The sequence below is a fragment of the Panthera uncia genome, chromosome D1, assembly GCF_023721935.1.
Source record: "Panthera uncia isolate 11264 chromosome D1, Puncia_PCG_1.0, whole genome shotgun sequence".
Taxonomy (NCBI): domain Eukaryota; kingdom Metazoa; phylum Chordata; class Mammalia; order Carnivora; family Felidae; genus Panthera; species Panthera uncia.
In genome coordinates, this window is record NC_064808.1 from 42868509 (window position 1) to 42891223 (window position 22715).

The following is a 22715-nucleotide window of genomic DNA, read 5'->3' on the forward strand; positions in this document are numbered from 1 at the left end:
ATCACATCACATCACATCACATCACATCACATCACATCACATCACATCACATCACATCACGTGTGTGCACTGTCAACACGATTCTTGACTCTTGATGTTGACCATAGTCGTCTGGCTGAGGATAGTGTGTGTGTGGTTTCTCTGCTCTAAAGCTACTAGTCTCCTTCCCCCTGTGTTCCATGTTCTTCGGAAGGAAGTCATTGTGTGTAGCCCACACTGAAGGAGTGGGGAGGCTGTGTAATTTTGAACAAACATATTTAGATTGCAGAACAGATTGAAAATGTACCTGGAGTTAGTGAAATTTTTGTTTTCAACAAAACCATTGCTGTTTAACCTGCATTCAGAGATTTGGTTTGGCAACAGTTTTCTTTCTTAGTGTTTCAACCTGCACAATTGCGTGGCAGCTACTAGCTGTTCCTCTTTACCCACCTTTTGTGCCATCTATCTATCTGATAATTATTTTTGAGAAAATAAAATGAAAGTGAAATGTGGGAGATCATTAGTCAAACTCTTGAATAAAACTTGTTAATATTTTGATCTTCATCGGCTGCTTTTCACCACTTAAAAATATTATTTCTAAAATCAAGTGCTTGGTTGATATGTAAATTATGATTAGAGACCAGAACAGTTTAGGACCCAAAATGATCAAGGGAAAGCACCTTGTCGGAAACCCCCATGGCAATAGCCTCTCCTTGTAGTTCCCATTTGTGTGTTTCAATTATAAGGCTTATGTTAAAATTAGATCAGAATTTCCATTGTAGACCCTCAATTTCATAGTTGTGTAACTGCCATATTAACTTGATTGTAAACAAAGGCCTGTAATGATGGGCCTTACTTGAGCAATTAAGGGGAGAAATTGTGAGGACAGGATGTGATTCTGAAGGTGAGTTTAACATTTTTTCTTAACGATTTTCCAAATTTCGCAATGAATGAGGCTGTATTGTTTTATAATTAAAAAACAACTAAAAATAATACAATTAGTTATGAATTCTTGACTTTATCATATTTTTTTGACTACTTTCCCCAAAGTTAGAACCATTTAAATCCATTTACTTTCTTTCACTTTTTGTGTTTTTGTTGACCAACTGAATCTTTCTAGTCCAGAGAACGAAAACTTATTTCATGTGTCTATGTATATCTTTTTGCAATAGATTGTAGCGCTGCTACTATGAAGGCAGCTCAGTTTTTCAGTTCTACTAGCTTGTGAATAGAAAAGCTATTCTGTTTTTTCACTCACTTTTCTTGGGCTTGTAAAATGCACACAAAAAATTATTAGGGAGAAGGAAGGAGTTCATATTTTATAGATGAGTGTATTAGTTTCCTAGGTCTGCTATAACAAATTAGCACAAGTTTGGTAGCTTTAGACAATAGAAATGTATTCGCTCACGGTTTGGGGGCCCAAAACCTTGAAGTCAAGTTGTCGGCAGAGTTAGTTTTCCTCTGGAGGCTCTGAGTGATAATCCCGCTCCATGCCTCTCTCCCAGCTTGCAGTGATTCTTGGCAGCCCTGGTTGTACTTGGCTTGTGTGGACACATTACTCCAGTCTCTGTCTCTGCCTTCACGTGGCCTTCCATTCTGGGTCTTGTCTGTTTGTGTCTCAGATCTTCTACTCTTTTCTCTTATAAAGATGCAGGGATTTGATTTAAATCCAGGATGATCGCATCTGTACATCCTTAACTTAATTGTATCTGCAAAGACCCTGTTTCTAAATAAGGTCCCATTCATAGGTACTGGGGTTTTAGGAGTTAGGAGAGTCTTTTTTTTGAGTGCCACAGTTCAGCCCACTACAGTGAGTAAACCTTTTCTTGAATCTGCAAGTAAGCGCTGTAAAAGTACTTTTACTAAACAGAGTAATAGTTTTAGTAGCTGACTTAAGTACATACAAATGTGATTCAGAATTTAGTTGCATATTTATTTTCTCTTCGTGTGGTTTGCGATTGATGTGGCATTCTTGTACTGTGAAATTAGGCTGTGCACATATAGACAAGCTATAATTTGGGACGTTTAAATGGTGTGAGTAAAGTCTTAAATTCTGTGGACACATGCCATTTAGCTCTTGACTTTTTAAATCTACATATTTGGGTATTTTTGTAAGACGAATGTTTATATGGTTCCTTTTGATAGGAACCATGTTTGTCTCCACTTAAAAGAGTTTAAATTTATCCAGTGATCTAGTCTGATTTAAATTTGTGTGCTGCAAGGAGGGATTTCATAGAAGCCAAGAATTGCTGGGTGGACAAATGAGGTTAAATAATCAGAAGTAAGAAGGGTAGTCCTTGGTGTGAATAGACAGAACCACTTTCTGAGAAGTGCTGGCCCAGCCTCCTGGGTTGTGGTTTGGAGGAAACCTCTGGTGAGAACATTCTCTCCTTCTCTCCCACTTTGAAATGGAAGCCATGAGAAATTTAGTTCTTATTGTTATTAGGAGAAGAGGTTCAATAAGGCCTTTTTTTTTTTTTAAAGTTCACCTGTGCTATAGACCCATGGCTATAGTATTTGTTAATGTCATTTTTATTTATTTATTTTTTTTATTTAAAATTTTTTTTAACGTTTATTTATTTTTGAGACAGAGACAGAGCATGAACGGGGGAGGGGCAGAGAGAGAGGGAGACACAGAATCGGAAACAGGCTCCAGGCTCTGAGCCATCAGCCCAGAGCCTGACACGGGGCTCGAACTCACGGACCGCGAGATCGTGACCTGAGCTGAAGTCGGACGCTTAACCGACTGAGCCACCCAGGCGCCCCGGTAATGTCATTTTTAAAAACAAGCCCCATCCCCCATCCATTCTCGATCCGCATAGGTCTGTTCTGTTTTGTAGCACTTGTTTCAAAAATTGTCATCTTTATTCTGCTTGCTTATGTGTATTGTCACCCTTACTAAGATGTGAGCTCCACAAGCACCAGGACCATATCAGTTTCATTCTCTCTCAGGACTGTACCCCAGCTCCTGAGTAGTAAGTACTTATCAAATATTTGTTGAATGAATGACCTTGATATACCGTGGATACTTTTGAAATCCATACATAGAGACCTATCTCATTCTTTCAGTGGCACTTTACTATTCTATAATGGATCTACCATAATTCATTTAACATTTCCTGTTAACGGACTTTTAGGTTGTTAATAGTTTTTCACAATAACAAAGCTCATTGAACATTTTACCTGGGTGTACATACATCTTTGGTAGTTCACAATGTTAATATCCTTCATTTGTACCTATGTTTCTATAAAATAAGCACATTTAAAAATGTATTATTTAAGGGCATCTGGGTGGCTCTGTCGATTAAGTGTCCGACTATTGATTTCCGCTCAGGTCATGATCTCCTGGTTCGTGAGATTGAGCGCCGTGTCAGGCTCTGGGCTGACAGCATGAAGTCTGCTTGAGATTCTCTCTCTCCTCTCTCTCTGCCCCTCCCTGCCCCCGCGTGTGTGCGCTCTCTTTCACTCTCTCAAAATAAATAAACTTGAAAATTACTTCAGTAATACATTTTTTAAGTATAATTGACCTAAATATGATCTAAATATGTATAAAGTGCTTTTCCCCCCCTCTTTGAATCAATAGAAATCTTTTGTCACAACATCTTAAAGGGCATCATAAGCACCATGTACCTACACACTGCTTTGATTACGTCTGTGGGATGGTTCTTGGCTAATCCCTATGGGAGGAAGTATCAGAAGACTTCTGTCTGTTGCATAGCAAGAGTGGGAAAGGAAGGCAACAGCCAGTATAGAGTAAGATTAGAGCATCAAACTCAGCAGTGGTTTTCATTTTATTTAGAATAAAACCCAAAGTCGTTACCATGGCCTACAGGCTCTGACTGCCTCCATTCATGTACTGTTCTCCCTGTCGATTCTGTCATAGCCACGCTGCCCTCCTTGCTGCTGCTCAGCCATGTCACCCATACTCTCACGTCACTACCTTTAACGTGATGTTCTCTCTGCCTGCAGTGATCTTCCTCCACGTAGCAGCGTGGCTGATTCTCTCCACTGACCTTGGATTTTGTCCTCAAATGTCACATTGCCGGCAAAGCCCTCCCTGGCCCTCAATATCACATTCTCCTTGCTAGCTTCTGCTGCTGTCAGCCCCTTTATTTTCCTTTAGAGGTCATATGACCTTTGCTATATTATACATATTTATATGTTGACGGTCAGCCTTCCACAGAACTGCCACAGCCCCATGAGACCTGGATTCCGTCCTCAGCTCCTTAGACATTGTAGGTGCTCTGTTAGCATTTGTTAAAAGTTGAGTAGAACGTGGGCTGTGAAAATCACCAGCCACCTTTACCTCTAGTTGTGCTCCTACAGATCATTCATTCTCTGTTCTAGAAGAGATGAGAAATTAAGATGGGTTTTAGGATATTTGTATGTGGCAGTGGATTGAAGGGAAAGGAAATGAAAAGGGAAGTAACAGGCCAGGCTCTGGGCAGCAAAAGGAGTTGGTTAGTTACCTGCTTTATGGGGCAGTCTTTCCTTTCTAAGTTTGGAAAGGAAGAGAACCATTTTTTAAGTGCTTGCTTTGAGCTAAGCAGTGTACAGGGTATTTGACCATGCCATTTAATCTCCACAGTAGCCCTTTCAAGTGAGAATCATTATGGTCATCTGATAGGTCAGGAAATTGAGATTTAAGATTTATTAAAGGGATTTAAATAACCTTCCCAAGATCTCATACCAGTCAAACGGGATATCCAGGCCTGACAGACTCCAAAATCCACATTCATTCCTACACTTAGTTTATAATACCTGAACAGGGATTCTGTGTATATTAATAATTTACATTTCACATAGTGGCGTAAAAATATTAGTAAATTTTTATGCATCTTATTTGACTCCTTGTAACAAACTTTTGAAAGTAGCTATAACTTCAACTTCCCAGGTAATAGTATTTTGTGTTAGTGATGTGCTTTGCTGCAAATTCTACAGCTAGAAAGTAGTGGGAGCTATGGCTGTAAGCAAACCTTCCTGGCTTAAAATCTGATATTCTTTCTATTTTATCATACACATAAAAACAAAGGAATTCTTCATATCATATACAAATTATATTTGACACAGTGTAGGAGCTAAATATGCCATAATAAAATTAGCTGGAGTCTTTTAAAAGATCATACAAAACAAACTCCTCATTCACACTGACAGTCAAGACGGAGGTTGACTCCTCCAGGAACACTTCTCTAGTTGTAGAGCTGGGACTATAATCAGGTGTCTTCACACTCTCATGCTCTGCTTTTATTGTTAAAGAGTTTGTGTTTAATATGTCTAGGTCTTTCCCCTTGTTTCCCTCTTTCATTCACATGTTTTGGATTTCAAAGCCTACAGTAAATTTTCCCTCCCATCCGGTGTCTCCCAGTAACCAGGTTGGGTTCTTCCCACAGGTAATGGTATTTGTGTATCTTTCTTGTGTATCTTTCCAGAGATATTTTATGCACCATAAAGCAAATAGGTAAACTATTTAACAACATATCTTGGAGATTACTCCACATTATTAGTACATGAAGTCATTCTTTTTTTAATGGCTGCATTCATATTGAGTGAGTGTTTTATAATTTAAGCAGTCATTTACTGAAGGACATTTAAGTTGCTTCTCTTTTAGATTAAAAAAAATTCAATAATGAATAATCTTGTACATGTTGTTTCCTATGAACAGATGTATTGGTAAGATACATTTCCAGAAGTGAAATTGCTAGATCAGAAAGTGTATGTGTGTGTGTGTGTGTGTGTGTGTGTGTGTGTGTGTATAATGTTTTATGTTGCCATTCTTAGACCTTTATTCTTAATGTAGAAATGGAGTGTTTTGCCATTCTTAGACCTTTATTCTTAATGTAGAAATGGAGTGTTTTCATTTTGAATGAAACTTTTAATTTTTTTTCTATTTGGCAATAGCAGTTTATAATTTTAAAGGTAAGTTATTTTAAGAGTAACAAGATTTCTTTTTTAAACTGGTGCATGTTGCATGCTTTGATGTTAATGTGGCAGATTAAAGAAAGTGTAATGGAAGTTGTGTTGCTTTGGAGTCAGACCTGAATTTGGATCTCAGTTCTACCAACCTACTGACTTTGTGACCTCTGATAGGTCATTTAGCTGCTGAGCCTCAATGATCTCATCGGGAACAATACCAGCCTTACAGAGTTGTTGTGGAGAACTACTGTATTTCATTGATTCTAAGAGACATTTCCCCCTGCATTCTGGTGTCTCTGACATTGAGAGGCTTCATAATCAAAGACATGCCATAGTTGATGTTTTTTTTATTCTTTCTTGGCACATAAATTAATGTTGGTCTTAAATTTGGTGGCGTATTAGAATTGATGAAGTAGGGTAGTAATTCACAAACTGGCACAAGTGAACTGTGCTAGGGTATGGTATAGGCAGAGTAAGTTCAGTGTGATGGGGAAAGTTCAGGGTTGAGGTGGACTGGATGGGTGTTAGGGGAGAAGGAATGTATAGCAATGGAAGTTTTGTTCTAGGTAGCAGTTACCACAGCAGATGCACCACATAGTAGAAGGATAGTGCAGTTGGTTGATGGAGCACAAGGGCAGATATAACCCACAAATCTGGGTATATGGAAGTTGGAATTATGGCAGATTATTGGTGGGTAACAGGACTTTGGCCCGGGATTGAGATTTAGGAACTGTGCACTAATTTAAGGTAGGAAGACTTTAAAATAACGGGGCTATAGGAAAAAATTTTGCAAACGATAGATCTTGTGAGGGATTTGTATCCAGAATATATAAGGAACTCTTACAGCGAACAGTAAAAAGACAACCCAGTTTAAAAGTGGGCAAAGATTTGAGCAGACATTTGTCCAAAGAAGGTACACAAATGGACAATAAGCATGTGAAAAGATACTCAATATCCTGTTAGGGGAAATGCCAATGAAAACTGTAAGGAGGGGCACCTGGCTGACTCAGTCATTAGAGCATGTGACTCTTGATCTTGCAGTTGTAAGTTTGAGCCTCATGTTGGGTGTAGAGATTACTTAAAAGAAAAAATTTAAAAAAAACTGTAAGGAGATATTACTGTACATCCACTAGGATGGCTAGAATTAAAAAGACACGTTCATGTTCAGCAATAAGTATTGGTGAGGATACTGAGAAATTAGAACCCTCAAACACGGTTGATGGGAATGTAAAATGGCATAGCTACTTGGAAAACAAATGGCAGTTCTTCAAAAAGTTGAACATAGTTACAGTATGACCCAGCAATCCCACCATTAGATACGTACCCAAGAAAAGTGAAAGCATATGTTCACCCAAAAGACTATACATGAATGTTCATGGCAGCATCATTCATAATAGCCAAAATATAAAAACAACTCAAATGTCCATTACCTGATAAATGGATAAATATAGTATGATATATCCATGTGATGGCATATCACTCAGAAAGGAATGAGAAACAAAGTACTGATACGTGCTGCAACATGGATGAACGTTAAAAACGTATGCTAATAAGTAAAAGAAGCCAGACCCAAAAGACCACATGTTGTATGACTGGATTTACATGAAATGTCCCGATGGGTGGTTTAGTGGTCCTAGGAGTGGGAGGGGATGGGACAAGGGGAAAAGACTGCTGAGGGGTATAGGATTCCTTTTGGGGGTAGTGAAATGTTCTGGAATTAGACAGTGATGATGGTTGCATAGCCTTGTGAATTACTAAAAACTATTGAACAACATACTTTAAATGGGTGAATTTTATGGTATGTGAATTATATTCCAATAAAGCTCTTAAAAAGAGGCCCTAGTTCTAGGAATGGCCTGGATTACTTAGCAGATTATCAGTAGAAGAAAAGAGTTAAGTGTAGCAGCAGCCAAATAACAGTTGGAACCCTGTGTTGATTGGGAAAGTCTGAGAAGAGGGTGGAGAGATGGTGATGTCGGGGTTGGGAATGAAACAGAAACAGTTATCAGCATTGTTACTGTCCTGCTAAGGTCAGGCAAGTAAGAGCCAATAGTGCTGAGACTCTGAATGTGGATCTTGTAATGGTTGAAAATGCTTCCTGCCTAAAGTCAGTATTGGCTCTGAGGTCTGTGTGAGGTTCCCCACCCTCCCCTGCCACGGGAGGACTCTGATATGGACAGGAAGGATACAGAGATGGGACCCAGGTGAGGCCTGAACAGTTGCATGCCCCAGAGTTCAGGGGCTGTCTTGTTCATCTAAAATGTCCCATAGAGGCCAGTTGTTTAGGCAGCTCCAGTCAACATGAGGGTAGAGGTAAGGAAGACCAACCTAACTAAGGTAATAGCTATCAGAATAGGAAGGATGGGGTGGATAGGGACATTTCCTAGGAGATGAGATTCATTAAAGCAAGAACTGAAAGACACCATAAAGACTTGGTGTGCAAAAGGGAACATCATGGGATTTACTCAAACTTCCCATGGGGATAATATGAGCTATTTATTAATGTCCACATATCATACATAGTTAGGCTTATGGCCCTCTGTTTATCACTTCTATCTGTGCCAGTTGTCATTGTACTTTAAAAAAATTGTTAACTCTTATCCTTAGAACTTCATTTAGGCTTTATATGTTATCTTTTGAAATGAGACTGTGATTATTGCAGGATGAGAGCAAATGAATAACTATTAAGTTCAAACAAGGGAAATAGACTCTATCATGCTGTAGATAGAGGCCACTGGCTTTCAGTTGCTCATTGGTTTCTAAATATTATGGCAGCTCTGAAGGATGGATATGTAGTTGTGTAGGCAGTACCTGAGTTAAGCTTGTCTTACCTACTAGTAATCTGTATATATGAATACTGGTTATAGCCTTGGCAGCCTCCCCACCCCCTTATCAAAATCACTCCCCTGGTACTGTGAACCAAAAATTTTTAGTTCACACGCAGTTCCTTAGTTTTACAAGTTGATAGGGTTTGTGGAGGGAAGGGAAAGAAGGAAAGAGGAAATCCTTTCTCTTTCCTTTTAAAGCCTGTGGGTTCAGGAGGATTAAAAGAATTGAGGAGTAAGGTAACGCTCCCTTTGGTGAGCTGACATCATGAAATGGTGGTTTACACCCTGAATAATTTTCCTTTCACAGAGTCTGAAGCTTTTCTTTCTCTTTTTGACCTGTGCCGAAAATGTTACTAAAGATTCATTTTGGTTTAGAATTTTGCTTTATAAATGTTTTTTTTAATGTTTATTCATTTTTGAGACAGAGAGAGACAGAGAGCATGAATAGGGGAAGGTCAGAGAGAGAGGGAGACACAGAATCTGAAACAGGCTCCAGGCTTTGAGCTGTCAGCACAGAGCCTGATGCGGGGCTTGAACTCACAGACCGCGAGATCATGACCTGAGCCGAAGTCAGACACCCAACCGACTGAGCCACCCAGGTGCCCCAGAATTTTGCTTTTTAAAAGAGCAAGCATCACTTGAAGGGGTGAGCTAGGGGTGAACTCCTACCGCAGCGTGCTCTAATTTGGACTGATGATTTTCCACCTAGTGCTTCTGGGTGAGATCTAGCTTTCCTGAGGGATTGTTAGTTTTGATTTGAGAGCAGAGAATGGAAGGAATGGTGGGGAGAGTAGTAAGTGGTTTTCTACTTAGAACATTTTCAGAGGGAAGCTGAAGCTAGGGTAAGAGTGGGGTAATGGGAAGTTGGGGCAGGATGATGCGGCTGGGTTGTCCAAGGGGTGCCCCAAAGATAAACTTTTCCTCATTGGTGCAGCTTCTACCTGGCTGTCTGTCCTGGGAAAGGAAAGGAAGGGAAATTCCCTTTCCATCTCTTCTTGGGCCAAATGCCTCTGCTTCAGAGGTTAGAATAGAATTCAGGGTTAATACTGGCTTGGGACCATATTTCAATGGTAGCTCTTGTGGTCTGGCCTTATGGACCTAAACACAGATGAGAACGATTTTTCCCTGGGGAAATGAGCACCAACTGACTTAGAAACAAACATTTGAAATAGAACCAGTTTGTAAGTTGACTTTTGTACTGTACTTTTTCTCATTCCATACCAGGCCCATCGGTTTGCAACCGAATACTTCTTTTTTTTTTTTTTTTCAACGTTTTTTTATTTATTTTTGGGACAGAGAGAGGCAGAGCATGAACGGGGGAGGGTCAGAGAGAGAGGGAGACACAGAATCGGAAACAGGCTCCAGGCTCCGAGCCATCAGCCCAGAGCCTGACGCGGGGCTCGAACTCACGGACTGTGAGATCGTGACCTGGCTGAAGTCGGACGCTTAACCGACTGCGCCACCCAGGCGCCCCGCAACCGAATACTTCACTTGAGGTGTGAGTATCATCCTTGAGATGGCACAGGAGTCACATGAAAAGCACAGGGTGGCTATAGACAGTCTGACACAATTAGCAACATTGACTGAAGGCCTGAGTTTTGTTAAGAAGAAACTAAAAGGATTACTGGATTTAGGGTATTCTTTATTCTGCATTAGAGTCCTGGAAGATCCATTATGGGGATCTCCGTAATTATACATGTGAGGTTAAATGAAATACTAATTGCAGTCAGGAAAAAATATGTCCTTGAGTAAAGGAATATCAACTATATTGGAAACATTTGACATAACAATAAGAGAGGGTGTTGCAGGGAACAAAGGTTCTCTGTGACTTGACAGCTGCTGTTAAAAAGTGACACCAGGAAGAGCCTGACTCTGGCCCCAGCTGCCTGAAGTTGTTGCAGCCTTCTCTAGTGTTACCAGAGGGATTTACACTGCTCTTGTCTTAGCAAACAGAGGCACTGATAGATAGCTAACCAGGTCCTTGTGCTCTGGGAAATAAATTTCTGACTTCTCATTATAATCTTCGTACCTAGAGTGTTTTTTAAGTATTCCAGTATTTTGAGGTTCTGACTATGTGCAGTGTACCTTGCTTATTAACTCCAAGAAAGTTCTAAGAAGCATGAGGTAGGCCTTGGACATCAAATCTAGTTGGAAATCTGTAACAGGGCTTTAACTGGAATTCTACCATATTTGAGTTTCTCTTGAAGCTTGAGAGGCTGAGAATAAAGCAGTAGTTACCAGGTTACCTTCATATTTCAAGAACTTGCCTAAGTGGCCTTAGAAGGTGGCCTTAAATTGGTTTTGCACATTTAGCCCATTCTTTATCCCCAGTAGATAAAGTGTGGAGAGTTAAGGGTTCTAAGACCAGGATGTTTTTAGAGAGAGTTGTTAGTTTGTGGTGTGTTCTGTGTCTTTTCCTACCTCCACACATAGCTTCTAGAGAGCAGGATGCTTCTCTTAAACCCCTTTCATTGAAGCCAAATGATAAGGGAATGTCTACTAGAATCATTCTGAAAACTCGACATGTATCCCTGGTATTTGGTAGAGTATAATGAATAGTATGAGAATCTGTGGATCCATAGGAGAGCAGAGAGAAAGGAAGAGGGCTGTATAGTTAGTAAATAATCTGTATTTCAGAGATAGTAGTGTTTCCTTGAGCCTCTGGATAGAACCAGGTTAAACCCTTCTAAAGAGGGATGCTGTGCATGGCCACCTAGAAGATGATATGAACCAGGATGGAAATGGAAATTCCAGGATTTGAGGGTTAGAAGTGTAAATAGCTTCTTCTCACTAAAGTCATGGGAATTGCACATGGAGGGTCTCGTGTAAGATTCTTCCAGGAAACCCACAGAAAGTTAGCATGGACACCAGATTTCATTGGTGCGGACTTTCAACTCCCCTTACCTCTCCCCAGTCCTTCAGTTCCAAAACTAAAGGAGCCAGAGGTAGCCTTGTTAGAGGTAGAAGAGATGGAAAATGGGAAAAGAAAGAATATTTGACTGGTGCCCCCTGCCACACCCCCACTCCACTGCAGACTTCTTGAAAGCTCTATCTCAGAAGGGGAGAAAGAAGCTTTTTAATTTAGATGAGTATTGACTAATTGTCAATACTAGACATCTTAACTATTGAAATCATGATGTTTTGGGGCTGATAGTGATTGAACAATTATGTATAATCAAAGAGTGATTGGAAAAAATTAGGAGACGTGTTAGATTTCATTCAGGAGCAAGGAAGAGCTTGCACATGGAAGAGCTTTGAAGGAAAGTTTATGCTTCTACTCTGTTGAGTTTAGCTCAGTGCATCATTTATACATTCACATGTACACATATATGAAAAGATAAGCAATTGGAAAAGGAAAATGTAAGTATCAGTTCCAAGGTATATATAAAGTTTGGTGTATATATTTTCCAAATCACAGTCTACAGTATTTGAAGTTGGGGAAATCCAGACCTGTCACCTTAAGGATAAGAGAAATTAGGGCATATCGAGATTGTTTTCTGGTTGGGGTGTTGAAGGCCTTGCAAAGGAAGTAAGGTATGGATTGGATTGGCCTTCATTAGCTAAGACTTACAAGGGCCTACTGTGTGTCATAGGCTGTACTTTGTATTCCACATACAGTAGTTTTACTTTTCACAACAATCCTGCAAGCTCAGTATTATTTCCATCTTAACAGACATGGAAACTGAGGTTCAGACAGGTTAAATGTGGTGCTTTAATTTCCCATAGGTAGTAAAAGTAGCTGAACTGTATTCTGGTCTGTATAACTCAGGCTCCTTCCACTCCACCCTGCTGCTTCCCTGGTGGCCCCACACACTAGGATACTGTGGTGGGATGAGGCAGTGGAACCTAGGCAGACAGACAGTCCTAGCCAGGAAGAGAATGGGGCATACACAGCTCTCTCTGGCCAGGCTCTTCCGCGGCTGCCTCGGGGCAGCCGTGCTCCGCCCCTTGGGTCGGAGGTTTCTCTTTTCCCATGATCCTTCAGTGCTGCATCTGAAGCAGGCACTGGGACATGCCCTCCTTAAATTATCCCTCTTCATACCCTTTTCTGTTAAGAAAATGGGCTTTAGAGATGTTAATCAGTTTACCCAAGGACTCTAGTAGTGGAACGGTATCTGGGTTTGAATTTTAGGTTTTTCAGACCCTGGAGCCCATAAGTTTTCTTTTCATCATGCTGTTACCAACAAAGACTTTATAAGTGCTTGTATTACTAGAAAATGGGCCCTTAGGAAACCTGTTTTGGTTTATTCTATCATAATTGAAAAAAAAACATAATACAGATTTTGTGGATAGAATTAAGAATAGGAAAGTACTGACTTGGAGTGGAGGGGAGCAGAGAACCACAGAATTCTGTACCTGGAATGTTTCATGATGTGGATTCTGTGTGTAGTGTGGGGGAAAAGGGTGAGCTGACTAGGATGTCAAGAAAAAAAAGTCTCCCTTTCCCCTCCTCCTGTACCCCGTGTTTTTAGAGGACTCCTGAGATTTTCCTGAAAATGGCACTGTGCTCAGAAATGTCCTGTCGTTTGTTTAAAACTCCCCAGTGGCACTTTAGATCTAGCCTCCTGTCTTTACATATGCAAGGGTAGTGAATTTAACCAGTGTGCTAGATTTACAGAGTTCCACACAATTTCCAGTACATTACCCGTCCCAGTGTATAGACCAGACACCGCTCTGTGGCAGTGCTTGGGAACTGCACTTTTACCAGTAGCTGGGGGTCAGGAGAAAGTGGGCTCTCACTTGCCCACTGAATGCAGAAATGGCCTCAGCCTATTCTCTTTCCTCCCCTTCCCCCTTCCGTTTCTTCCTTAAGGCTGCTGTGAATGGGAAGATGGGGAGCTGGCAATTCTCTGAAGGCAAGCAGAATTCCTGTTGTGCAATCTAGTGGCATATAATCAGGACTACTATTCCTGCCATCACAGCATAATGCCCTTGTGTTACTAAGGGCTTCTGACGACCTTACCAAGCCAGGTTGTCAGATTTTATCAGGGGGAAATAGACTCCCTGTGTGAATGGGATAGCTTCCCTAATTCTAAACTTTTCTCTGTATATCTTAACCTTAAAGAGACTTAGCTCCATTTGCCCCTCTTACTACCTGGAAGGCATCCTGCCCTTTGAAAGCAGGCGTTCTCTTTCTTTCCGGGATCCTTCTGCATGCATTCTTTCTTGTGATACCAAGAAAGCACATTACTTTCTCTTTGCTGTCCCCCTTCCCTCTTCTGTACTGTTCTCTATGGTCTTCTGCTATGCAAATACTGTACTTATTTTTTTCTCACGATCTGCTATAGAATATCCTTTCTGGACTGTGGTTGGTAACTTCTAGCAGCCTCAGGAGAGAGACTGTATTCTTTTTTGGCAAATTGCTGGACTATGTTTATAAGTGAGTGTACACACAGTTCCTACAGGAGTAGGGTATTAACCACTTATGTTTTGTTGCCTTCTGAACTAGCATGGTATTGGCATTTTATGCTGTTTCAGTTCTTTGGCCAGTACATTTAACATTCTCTATTCCTCTCACCCACAGCCACAGCGCAGTTACTGGGTGTTGTCTAAAAAGCAGTGGGCTCTGTGAAAATAGGGCCTTGTCCCTGTGATGCTCTCTATAAATAACTGTCAAACGAATGAAACCAGGATAGCAAGAGCAATTGGCTGAGGATTTTAGGTAGTGAAAAATAAGGCTTTGAATGGTGAGCAGCACAGATCAAACTAGAAGGATCTGCATGTTGTGTAAAGTACTGAATCCTGTAAACAGTAGGGGACCATTAAATTTATGTGTTTTATGTAGAGGTGTAATTTGTATATGTACAAAAAAGTGCACACAGCTTATGTACAGCTTGATGAATTTTTACCTATGTGTATATCTGTGTAATTACTGCTCAGGTTCCAGACAATATCTCCAAAACTCCAGATGGGGAGATTATCTTGACTCACAACATTTTGGATACCAAGTCCCAAGGTTGGTTTGTGGTATAAGCAGGATTGGAATTATTACAGCTGTTCCTGGGATTAACGAGTCTTTATACTTGAATAAAAACACTAACTCATATCATCTAATTGTGTGACAGAAATAATAATACAGTGTGGTTAACATTTATCAATCATCAGCATGTCTTGGCACTTTATAAATATTTCTTCAGTTTATCTGCTCCAGGAGGGTTTGTTACTGTCCTATTTTACAGATGCTAAAGGTCAGAGAAGTAACATGTCTCCGTTTCCACAGCTAGAAAGTGGCACAGTTAGTATCAAATTCAGCACTGTCCATCACCAGAGACTGATTTCTTGTTGGTGATATGCTACCTTAAATATCTGGTGCCTGGGTTTAAGTAACAGAAACATTATGTCTTCGTAGTGGGAGAGGATGATTATATACATTACCTGCTACCTGCGCATGAAGAATGCTCTTTTTAGGCACATTGTGACTTGTGGCTTATAGGAATTTCGAGAGAGAAGAGGGTTTTGGATTCTGTGTCAGTCAGGGCCTGGAGCGGTGTTCCTTAGGATGAATTTTTTTTTTTTTTAATATTTATTCAGTTTTGAAAGGCAGAGGGAGACAGAGCGTGAACGGGGGAGGGGCAGAGAAAGAGGGACACACAGAATCTGAAGCAGGCTCCAGGCTCTGAGCTGTCAGCACAGAGCCCGATGCGAGGCTCCAACTCACGGACCACGACATCATGACCTGAGCCGAAGTCGGCCGCCCAACCGACTGAGCCACCCAGGCGCCCCTTAGGATGAATTTTTATGAAGGAAAAAGATGCTTACAAAGAGGATGGCTCCTTAAAATCGATATATAGCAACAAGGCGATGGTCCCTACAGGTGCAGTTTGAAAACAGGACACAATGAAGATGAAATGTAGACCTAAATATCTAGAAATTCCAGCAGTTTACCTTAAAAATTAATATCAGTGAAATAAGTGCATGCCAGTGTTAGTTAGCTAAGTGGCAAAATTTTTATTACGTTTCAGGAGCTAAGATGGCCAAAAAAAATGTGAAACTTAAATAGCCACTAAAAGGAAAACAAAATTTGCTTTAATGGCCCTCAAAGTTACTTAAACCCAATAATCTTCTACATACGTTAATGTCTTAATTCTGTCTCAACAGTGCAAAAAACAAACAAACAAACAAACAAAAAAAAACAACCCTGTCACATCGAAAGAATTTTAGTTATTCATGATTAAAATATATTTAATATTTGTCCATTATTTTTTCAAAGTGGGAGGGACAGTGCAGCACATTTTAGCACATTTAGGTATAAACTGGAAGTAGTCAATAAAATTCAGGTTTTACAAGATGAAAAGCATGGCAGGAAGTATCCGATTCTTGCTGAGAAACCTGTTTCAGGAAACTAATCTTAAAAAGATGTAAACAGCATGCTTTTATCCAACTTGCTTGGGGAAAGACTGCAGTTTTAAGTTGTTTAGAATAAGTGGGCATAAAGGTACTATTTGTTGCCAGTTGTATCACTTTTTGAAGAGGTGTGGAGGCCAAAAAGTGTAATCTCTGTTTTGATATCTGTTTATTTTTAAATGGGAATAGGGTGGTGATGGAGATGGATTTCTACTCAGAGCTGCTCTTGCTGGTAAATGTTTCTTTTACTGACTTTGTTGTAAAAACAAAACAAAACAAAAAACCCCCTGCATTTAAGCAATTAAAGTTAATCCTAAAATATAAATAAAGTATGGAAAGTGTCCTTCAAAAATACAATATATGAGGTCATAGTAGTAGCAAGCACATCTGTGTCTCCCTCCCACCCCCAACTCCCCAACCAGGAGTTTCTTTAGAAGTCTTGTTCAGAGTGCCTACTTCTGAGTAGCTTCTTGGTGTTTGCATACTACACATGCCGGGGGTTGTCACTTAAGAATGCTGTGTCCCTGGAGCCAGCAGGTCTAGCTGCCAGGAACCCTTGCCTGAAGAATGGCTGAACCCCTTTGGCTCTGGCTCCCAGCATTAAGCTGCCTTCCTCCAAGTCATTCCCTCAGATTTGGTAATGAGCCAGGGGGAAAGTAGGCTTTGAGGAAGTCAGTCAAGAGGGGAGAGCAAAGGAGATGCTCAGAACAAAAGAAGGATGATGTCAGTGTCCTAGTTAGTGCCCTTTTAAGAAGTGGGAAATAAGTCTCTCTGAGTCTTATTGTCACTGTTGTTTTCTTTTTAAAACCTTTAAAAAACGGTGAAGTGTAATACACAAACATTTTTAACTGGCTCACTGAGATTCTTCCCTTCCTACTCTGCTACCTTAACTGTCCTTTCTTCTGGTGATTGCAGAAGATAAGTTGGGAGGCTTTGCTAACAGAGAAAGACAGAAATAGATGTTAGAGATGAAAAAAACCCAAAAATATCAGTGAACGAGTAAGTTTGAGATCCCAGCCAAAAGAAAAAAAAAATTCCGAAATCATGTTTCCTTATGATAATACACAAGGCAAATGAATGGGAAAAAACCAAGTATGAGGAAAGAAGGGGAGAAATGAAGGTGGGGTGTGGGATCTTCCAGGCTGTTTGTCTTCCTTTGTTTCAGACTCCTTTGTTCTTAGAATTGATGCTTACCCCTGGGTTGCAGATAGACTTGAATTATAACTGTGTTTTTCTGTTTTTATAAGACTATGAGCAGTGTGTGTGTGTGTGTGTGTGTGTGTGTGTGTGTGTGTGTATACACCCATCTTAGGTATATATAATTGAAAAAATTATATATAATTATGAAAAAACTGCATTAGGTCTTTTGCAGTCTTCTTGCATATATCAGATAGGAGGATTCAGAGATATCAGTACGTTTTCTCCACTTGGAAGCTACTCTGAATACGTTTTATTCGGTTGGAAACCAACTGTAGTAGGATACTAATATTTTTGTAAACCAAATAAGGTAGTAAACGTTTATTAAGGTTTAGTAGGAGAAACCTTAATACAATGAAACTATTGCTATTCATTCTGGATCAGTGAGATTTGATAAAGTTAATTGGTACTTGGGTGGGCAAGTAAACATAAATTTAAAAATGAGGTTATTTTTCTTACAGTCCTATTTTGTGACGGATTATGACCCAACCATCGAGGATTCCTACACAAAGCAGTGTGTGATAGATGACAGAGCAGCCCGGCTAGATAGTAAGTAATCTTCCTTTATTTGATAGTTTACATATCATATTTTTGAAAAGTAAGCTTGGGTGTTTTGCTAGGTTGCATACTACAATTGAAATGTGGTCTTGAGCCCATGTCTTTCATCAGCTTTGATTGATGAATCTGCATATTAGGATATTTGAATATTTAAATATTTATCCTACATATTAAGGTATTTAAATATTCCTCAGCAAATGTAATATAAAACAGTACTTGTGTTGATCTTGTGCTGGTGAAACTAATCATGTCATGGTAACTAGTTGGAGTTGAATTTTTAGGGGCATTTGGAAAGAAACATGAAGTTTCAGCCCTATCTACTTTCTTGCAAAGGTTAAAATGGGTGTAGTAAATATAGAAAAAGAGTCAATATTTGTCAACTTGCTTAGAATTTATAGCACGGAGGAGGCTTTAGCAAATAGGGTTTTGGGCTTGGCTACACATTACACATCTCCACAAAAGATAGCCCTGTTCTTTTAAGTTCGAGGATTCTTTCATTCAAAGAGATCAGTAAATAACGTTAGCGCCTGCTCTTTAAGGTGTTTGGGGGGAGTAGACCAAGGGATCTTTCTTGAATGGGTATCTTTTTCAGTCCTTTCTGTGGAGGAGATAAAACATCCAAGTGACTTTAGAAGTTGTCTGACTCCATCTGCCTAGATATATTTGATATTTTTAACCTTGTAATTGGTATGCTAATGTATTCTAGCTTACAAAAATCAACTGATGAAGATGACTCTGAAACTGTCTGCTGGATGATATATTTGTCTCTAGTGTTGAGAATAAAGCACTAGGAAGAGAAGTCTTTTTGTTTATTACACTGAGTCTAAAATATATACTCTAAAGGACCCACATTAATTGGGCCCTGCCCTTATGGGAAAGTCATTCATAAAATGAAAACACGAACACGGTTACATGTGTTGTTTTCTCTTTAGTTCTGGATACAGCAGGACAAGAAGAGTTTGGAGCTATGAGAGAACAGTATATGAGAACCGGCGAGGGTTTCCTGTTGGTCTTTTCAGTCACAGATCGAGGCAGGTTTGTACTAGTATTAACATGTAGATCTCCTGTTCATGTGTAGATCACTATTTTATTGAATTTGGATTTTCTTGTTTTTATAGAAAAAGGGAAAGTAATAAGGTACTAAATGGGCTGTGGAACTTGCCAAATTCTGAGATTTGAGCAAATTAATTTGTTTTTGTTTTAGTTTTGAAGAAATCTATAAGTTTCAAAGACAGATTCTCAGAGTGAAGGATCGTGATGAGTTTCCAATGATTTTAATTGGTAATAAAGCAGATCTGGATCATCAAAGACAGGTAAGAAGGAACTTGGCTGTTGGGAATCCCATTATTGATGATCATGTCAGTGAATGGATGTGTTTCTTGAAACCATTGAAAGTGCCATGATCAGGGAAACTGCTGAGCTTGGCAGTCTGGGTTTGGGGAAGTCAAATTCTCACATATTTTTACACCACACTTCAGTTGACTCTGTAAGCCCATATTTGTACCACCTCCATTCACATGTTCTTATTTCGTGAGTAATCACCACAACTCTAATTCAGTTAGCTCATCTTAAAGTTACCCTTACTTAAGGCCAAACTCATTCAGTGTTTTAAAAAAATTTTTTATACATTTATTTATTTTTGATAGAGAGCACAAGTGGGGGAGGGGCAGAGAGAGAAGGAGACACAGAATCTGAAACAGGCTCTGAGCTGTCAGCACAGAGCCCGACACGGGGCTCGAACTCACAAACTGCGAGATCACGACCTGAGCCGAAGTCGGAGACACCCAGGTGCCCCATAAACTCATTCAGTGAATGCTAATTTACCTTCATCTAGAGAGTGGTTTTAACGTAAATTACAGTATTTGGATTTTCCCTAAGTCCCATTAATGATGGAATTTTCTGTTCCTTCTTTATACTGGCTGGCTCTAACACCAGTAACCTGTAAGAAAAGAATATTTTTGGTATTTAGTTGTAGGCTGGATTATACTCACTTGTTTCTTTACCCTCTTATTTCACATTTAATTTTTAAAGTATTGGGCACCTTGTCTGCTCACGTTTTTGTGAAGGAGCAGAACAAGGTCAGATGTGAATAAATGCAGGCTCTACATTGTCTTTTTGTGTCTATTTCTTTTAGGGCTTTAGCCTCTACCCCATATCTGGAATATAAGTTTTTAAGTTGTTTCTTAATTTTTTTTTGGCATTTAAGTTCTCTTTCGTTTTTATATAACTTTGTGTTGATGTTTTTAACATTTTGTTTGAAAAGTATAAACCTCAGGAAAAATGGGTTGATAATAGCATCGAGGACAGCCTTCTATTTTGTAGTTAACTATTTAAAACATAATCTTTGATTTGTGTGCTCTATTTGTAAAATTTTGTTGAAGGTATATCAAGTTTAAAACATGGGCTTAAGGGAATGATATTATTCTAATGCTAAGATTTAGAAATGTTTACTCGTGATACTTAATGTAGAATAAGTTTTACTGCTAGGTCCTTTTCACATCTGAATTATTACAAAGTTATGGTAAAAAAATTTGATCTTCACTTCAAACAAGTATAAGTGGTTTGAAGTAACTTAGAATACAGCACTGCTCACATCTTAAGCCTAGAGTATAGAGTCCCATTTATTTTTTAATTCCTTTTTGGGGGGGGGGGTCATTTCCTTCAGGGTTTCTGAACCTAGTTATATTTATTAAATGTTGCCAGTAGAACCTGTCTGCTGCTCTTGTCAGTCCTTTCTAATACTAGAAACGCTTTTCTATGTTACCGAATCTGGGAAATCCTAACAGAGGAGCTCTGTGGCAAGCAAGCGGCTCTCCCCCAATCTTAACACTGACCTCTACCCCACCCCTGAGTGCTTTCTGCCATGATTATGGAAAAGGTTTTTGTCAAACCCTTTTCATGGCCATATACAACTCTAGTAACAGACTAACTAGGTAGGAGGCCTGGGGTGCGTGGGAGGTCTCCTGTAGGGTAGATGGTGGCTGGGAAAAGTAGGGCAGGGAAAGTAGGGGAAAGTATGCCCCCCGCCCCCCCATAGGCCCCTGCTGTGATAGGCTTGGGTTAGAGGGTCTGTATGTGTTACTCTTAATCCTCTATGTACCGAAGATTGCCAGTGTTTGGTGTATGGTTTCCATCTGTCTGCAGATATTCAGCATTGGCTTTGTTTCATGCCATAGGCTTACAAAATTTTTCATCTAGGTTTTTTTTTCCTTTTTATAAGAGTAAAGATTCTCGGAGTAAAATGAGAAACAAGGTGATGAGAGGAACATTGCAGGGGATGATAAGTTTCATATTTCCATCACCCAAAACATATGCACTTAGGCTGGAGTAAGATCTTCTATATTCATTTCTCTGCTTTAAACCGTACACAGGATAAATTACCTGTAGCTGAAAGCTCAGCTGTGTATATCCCCAGGGGAGAAGAGCAAGTGGCTCATATCTGACTGCTTAATTTTTGCTCATTCCCGTAGATTCTACTCTGAAGGATGGGCGCCAAGAAAAACTTTTTCCTGTTTATGCTTCCTCTTCTCTTTTCTGGGTTCCCGCACACTCGCACTCAGGCATGATGGCTGCACTTACAGGAGCCTTGAATACTGGCTGGCAGGAAATCTACCACCTTTCCCTGTCCATTCATTTCCCACTTGTTTTTATGCTTATTACTCACTTTCTCATTCTTAAACTTACAACGCTTTATTCCCCTTCCTCACTCGTGGCTAATGATGAATCATATTTTCCTATTTCACTGAGATATTTCTGCATGTTTCCACCTCCACATAATACTAACCTAAGTGCACATGTACCCCATCAATTCTGCCTTTCCTCACTTCTGTGGATAAACTGTTTACCTATCTATGCCCATCCTCTCTAGTAGGCCCTGGGTCCCGCTCCTTCTCACTAGCTCATAGATGTCACCCCAGCAATGGTTCTGTTCTGGTTGTTCCATTTCTCTGCTGCATAATCATTCCCACAAGCATGTCATGCTACAGTGGCTCTCATCTTTAAAACAAAAAGTAACTACAGCAAAAGCATGTTCTTAATCTCACATTCTTCTCTGTGTACGTTTCTGTTTCTTGTATCAAGCAAAACTCCTTAAAAGCGTTATCTACACTTGCTGTCCTCTCTTTCCTGCCATTCTTGCTTGCTCTGACCTCAGGCATGCAGCACCCTAGTCAAGGTCACCATTTACGTAGATGTCAGTAACGTTTGACACAGATGCTCATACTCTCATTTTTGAAACACTTTGTTTGCTTAGCTCTGGGATACCTTAACCTATGCCTCCACTCTTTCTTTGCCAGTATTTCCTTCTCTCTCACAGGTATCTTAGGCCTCAGGTGCACCTTCTTCTAAGGCTCTAGTTGTACAAAGACCACTTTACCTCCCAGCCTTGAGAGCCATACACCGTGCATTTGAAGTTGAGGTGCTGTGCTAAAGGATTTTACCTTTTTAAAGTCTCTTTAGAATTAAGGGTGTTGTGTATAATGTCTTGGTACCTTTACCTGCTTTACTAACAGCCTGGACAGGCCACAGGATCCATAAAAATTTCTTCCCCTGTTTAGAAATGTTGACTTTTTGGTCATCATCCTTAAAGGGTTCTTACTCAGTAACCAGTCTTACTTGCTCTTAGTTATTGACCCAGTTCATTCTCTTCTGCCTTTGTGTTAGACACAATCCTTTGGACTTTTTCTAGTTTCTTGCCAGTTTTCTGTTACATAGCAAATGCAAGTTCTCCATGTTCTTTGAATTTGTGGGTCAGCCCTGGACATTCCTATTATTGGTTCCCGAGATTCTGAACCCATCTGGGAAGAGGTCAAGCAGAAGAGCTTTTGCTTATTAATAACTTCCTTTTGGCTTCTGTATCTCTGGATTTGCTCGCTCCTTCCTCCCTCCCTCCCTCCC

General features: G+C 39.9%; 1 protein-coding gene across 1 annotated transcript in view; it reads left to right on the forward strand.

The window, feature by feature from the left end:
• RRAS2 (RAS related 2) overlaps nt 1-22715 on the forward strand; it is a 76210-nt gene that overhangs the window by 42099 nt on the left and 11396 nt on the right. The window contains exons 2-4 of the mRNA XM_049649564.1: nt 17723-17810; nt 18752-18854; nt 19024-19132. Of these exons, the coding sequence (XP_049505521.1) occupies nt 17723-17810; nt 18752-18854; nt 19024-19132 (300 nt within the window). The remainder of the gene's footprint in view (nt 1-17722; nt 17811-18751; nt 18855-19023; nt 19133-22715) is intronic.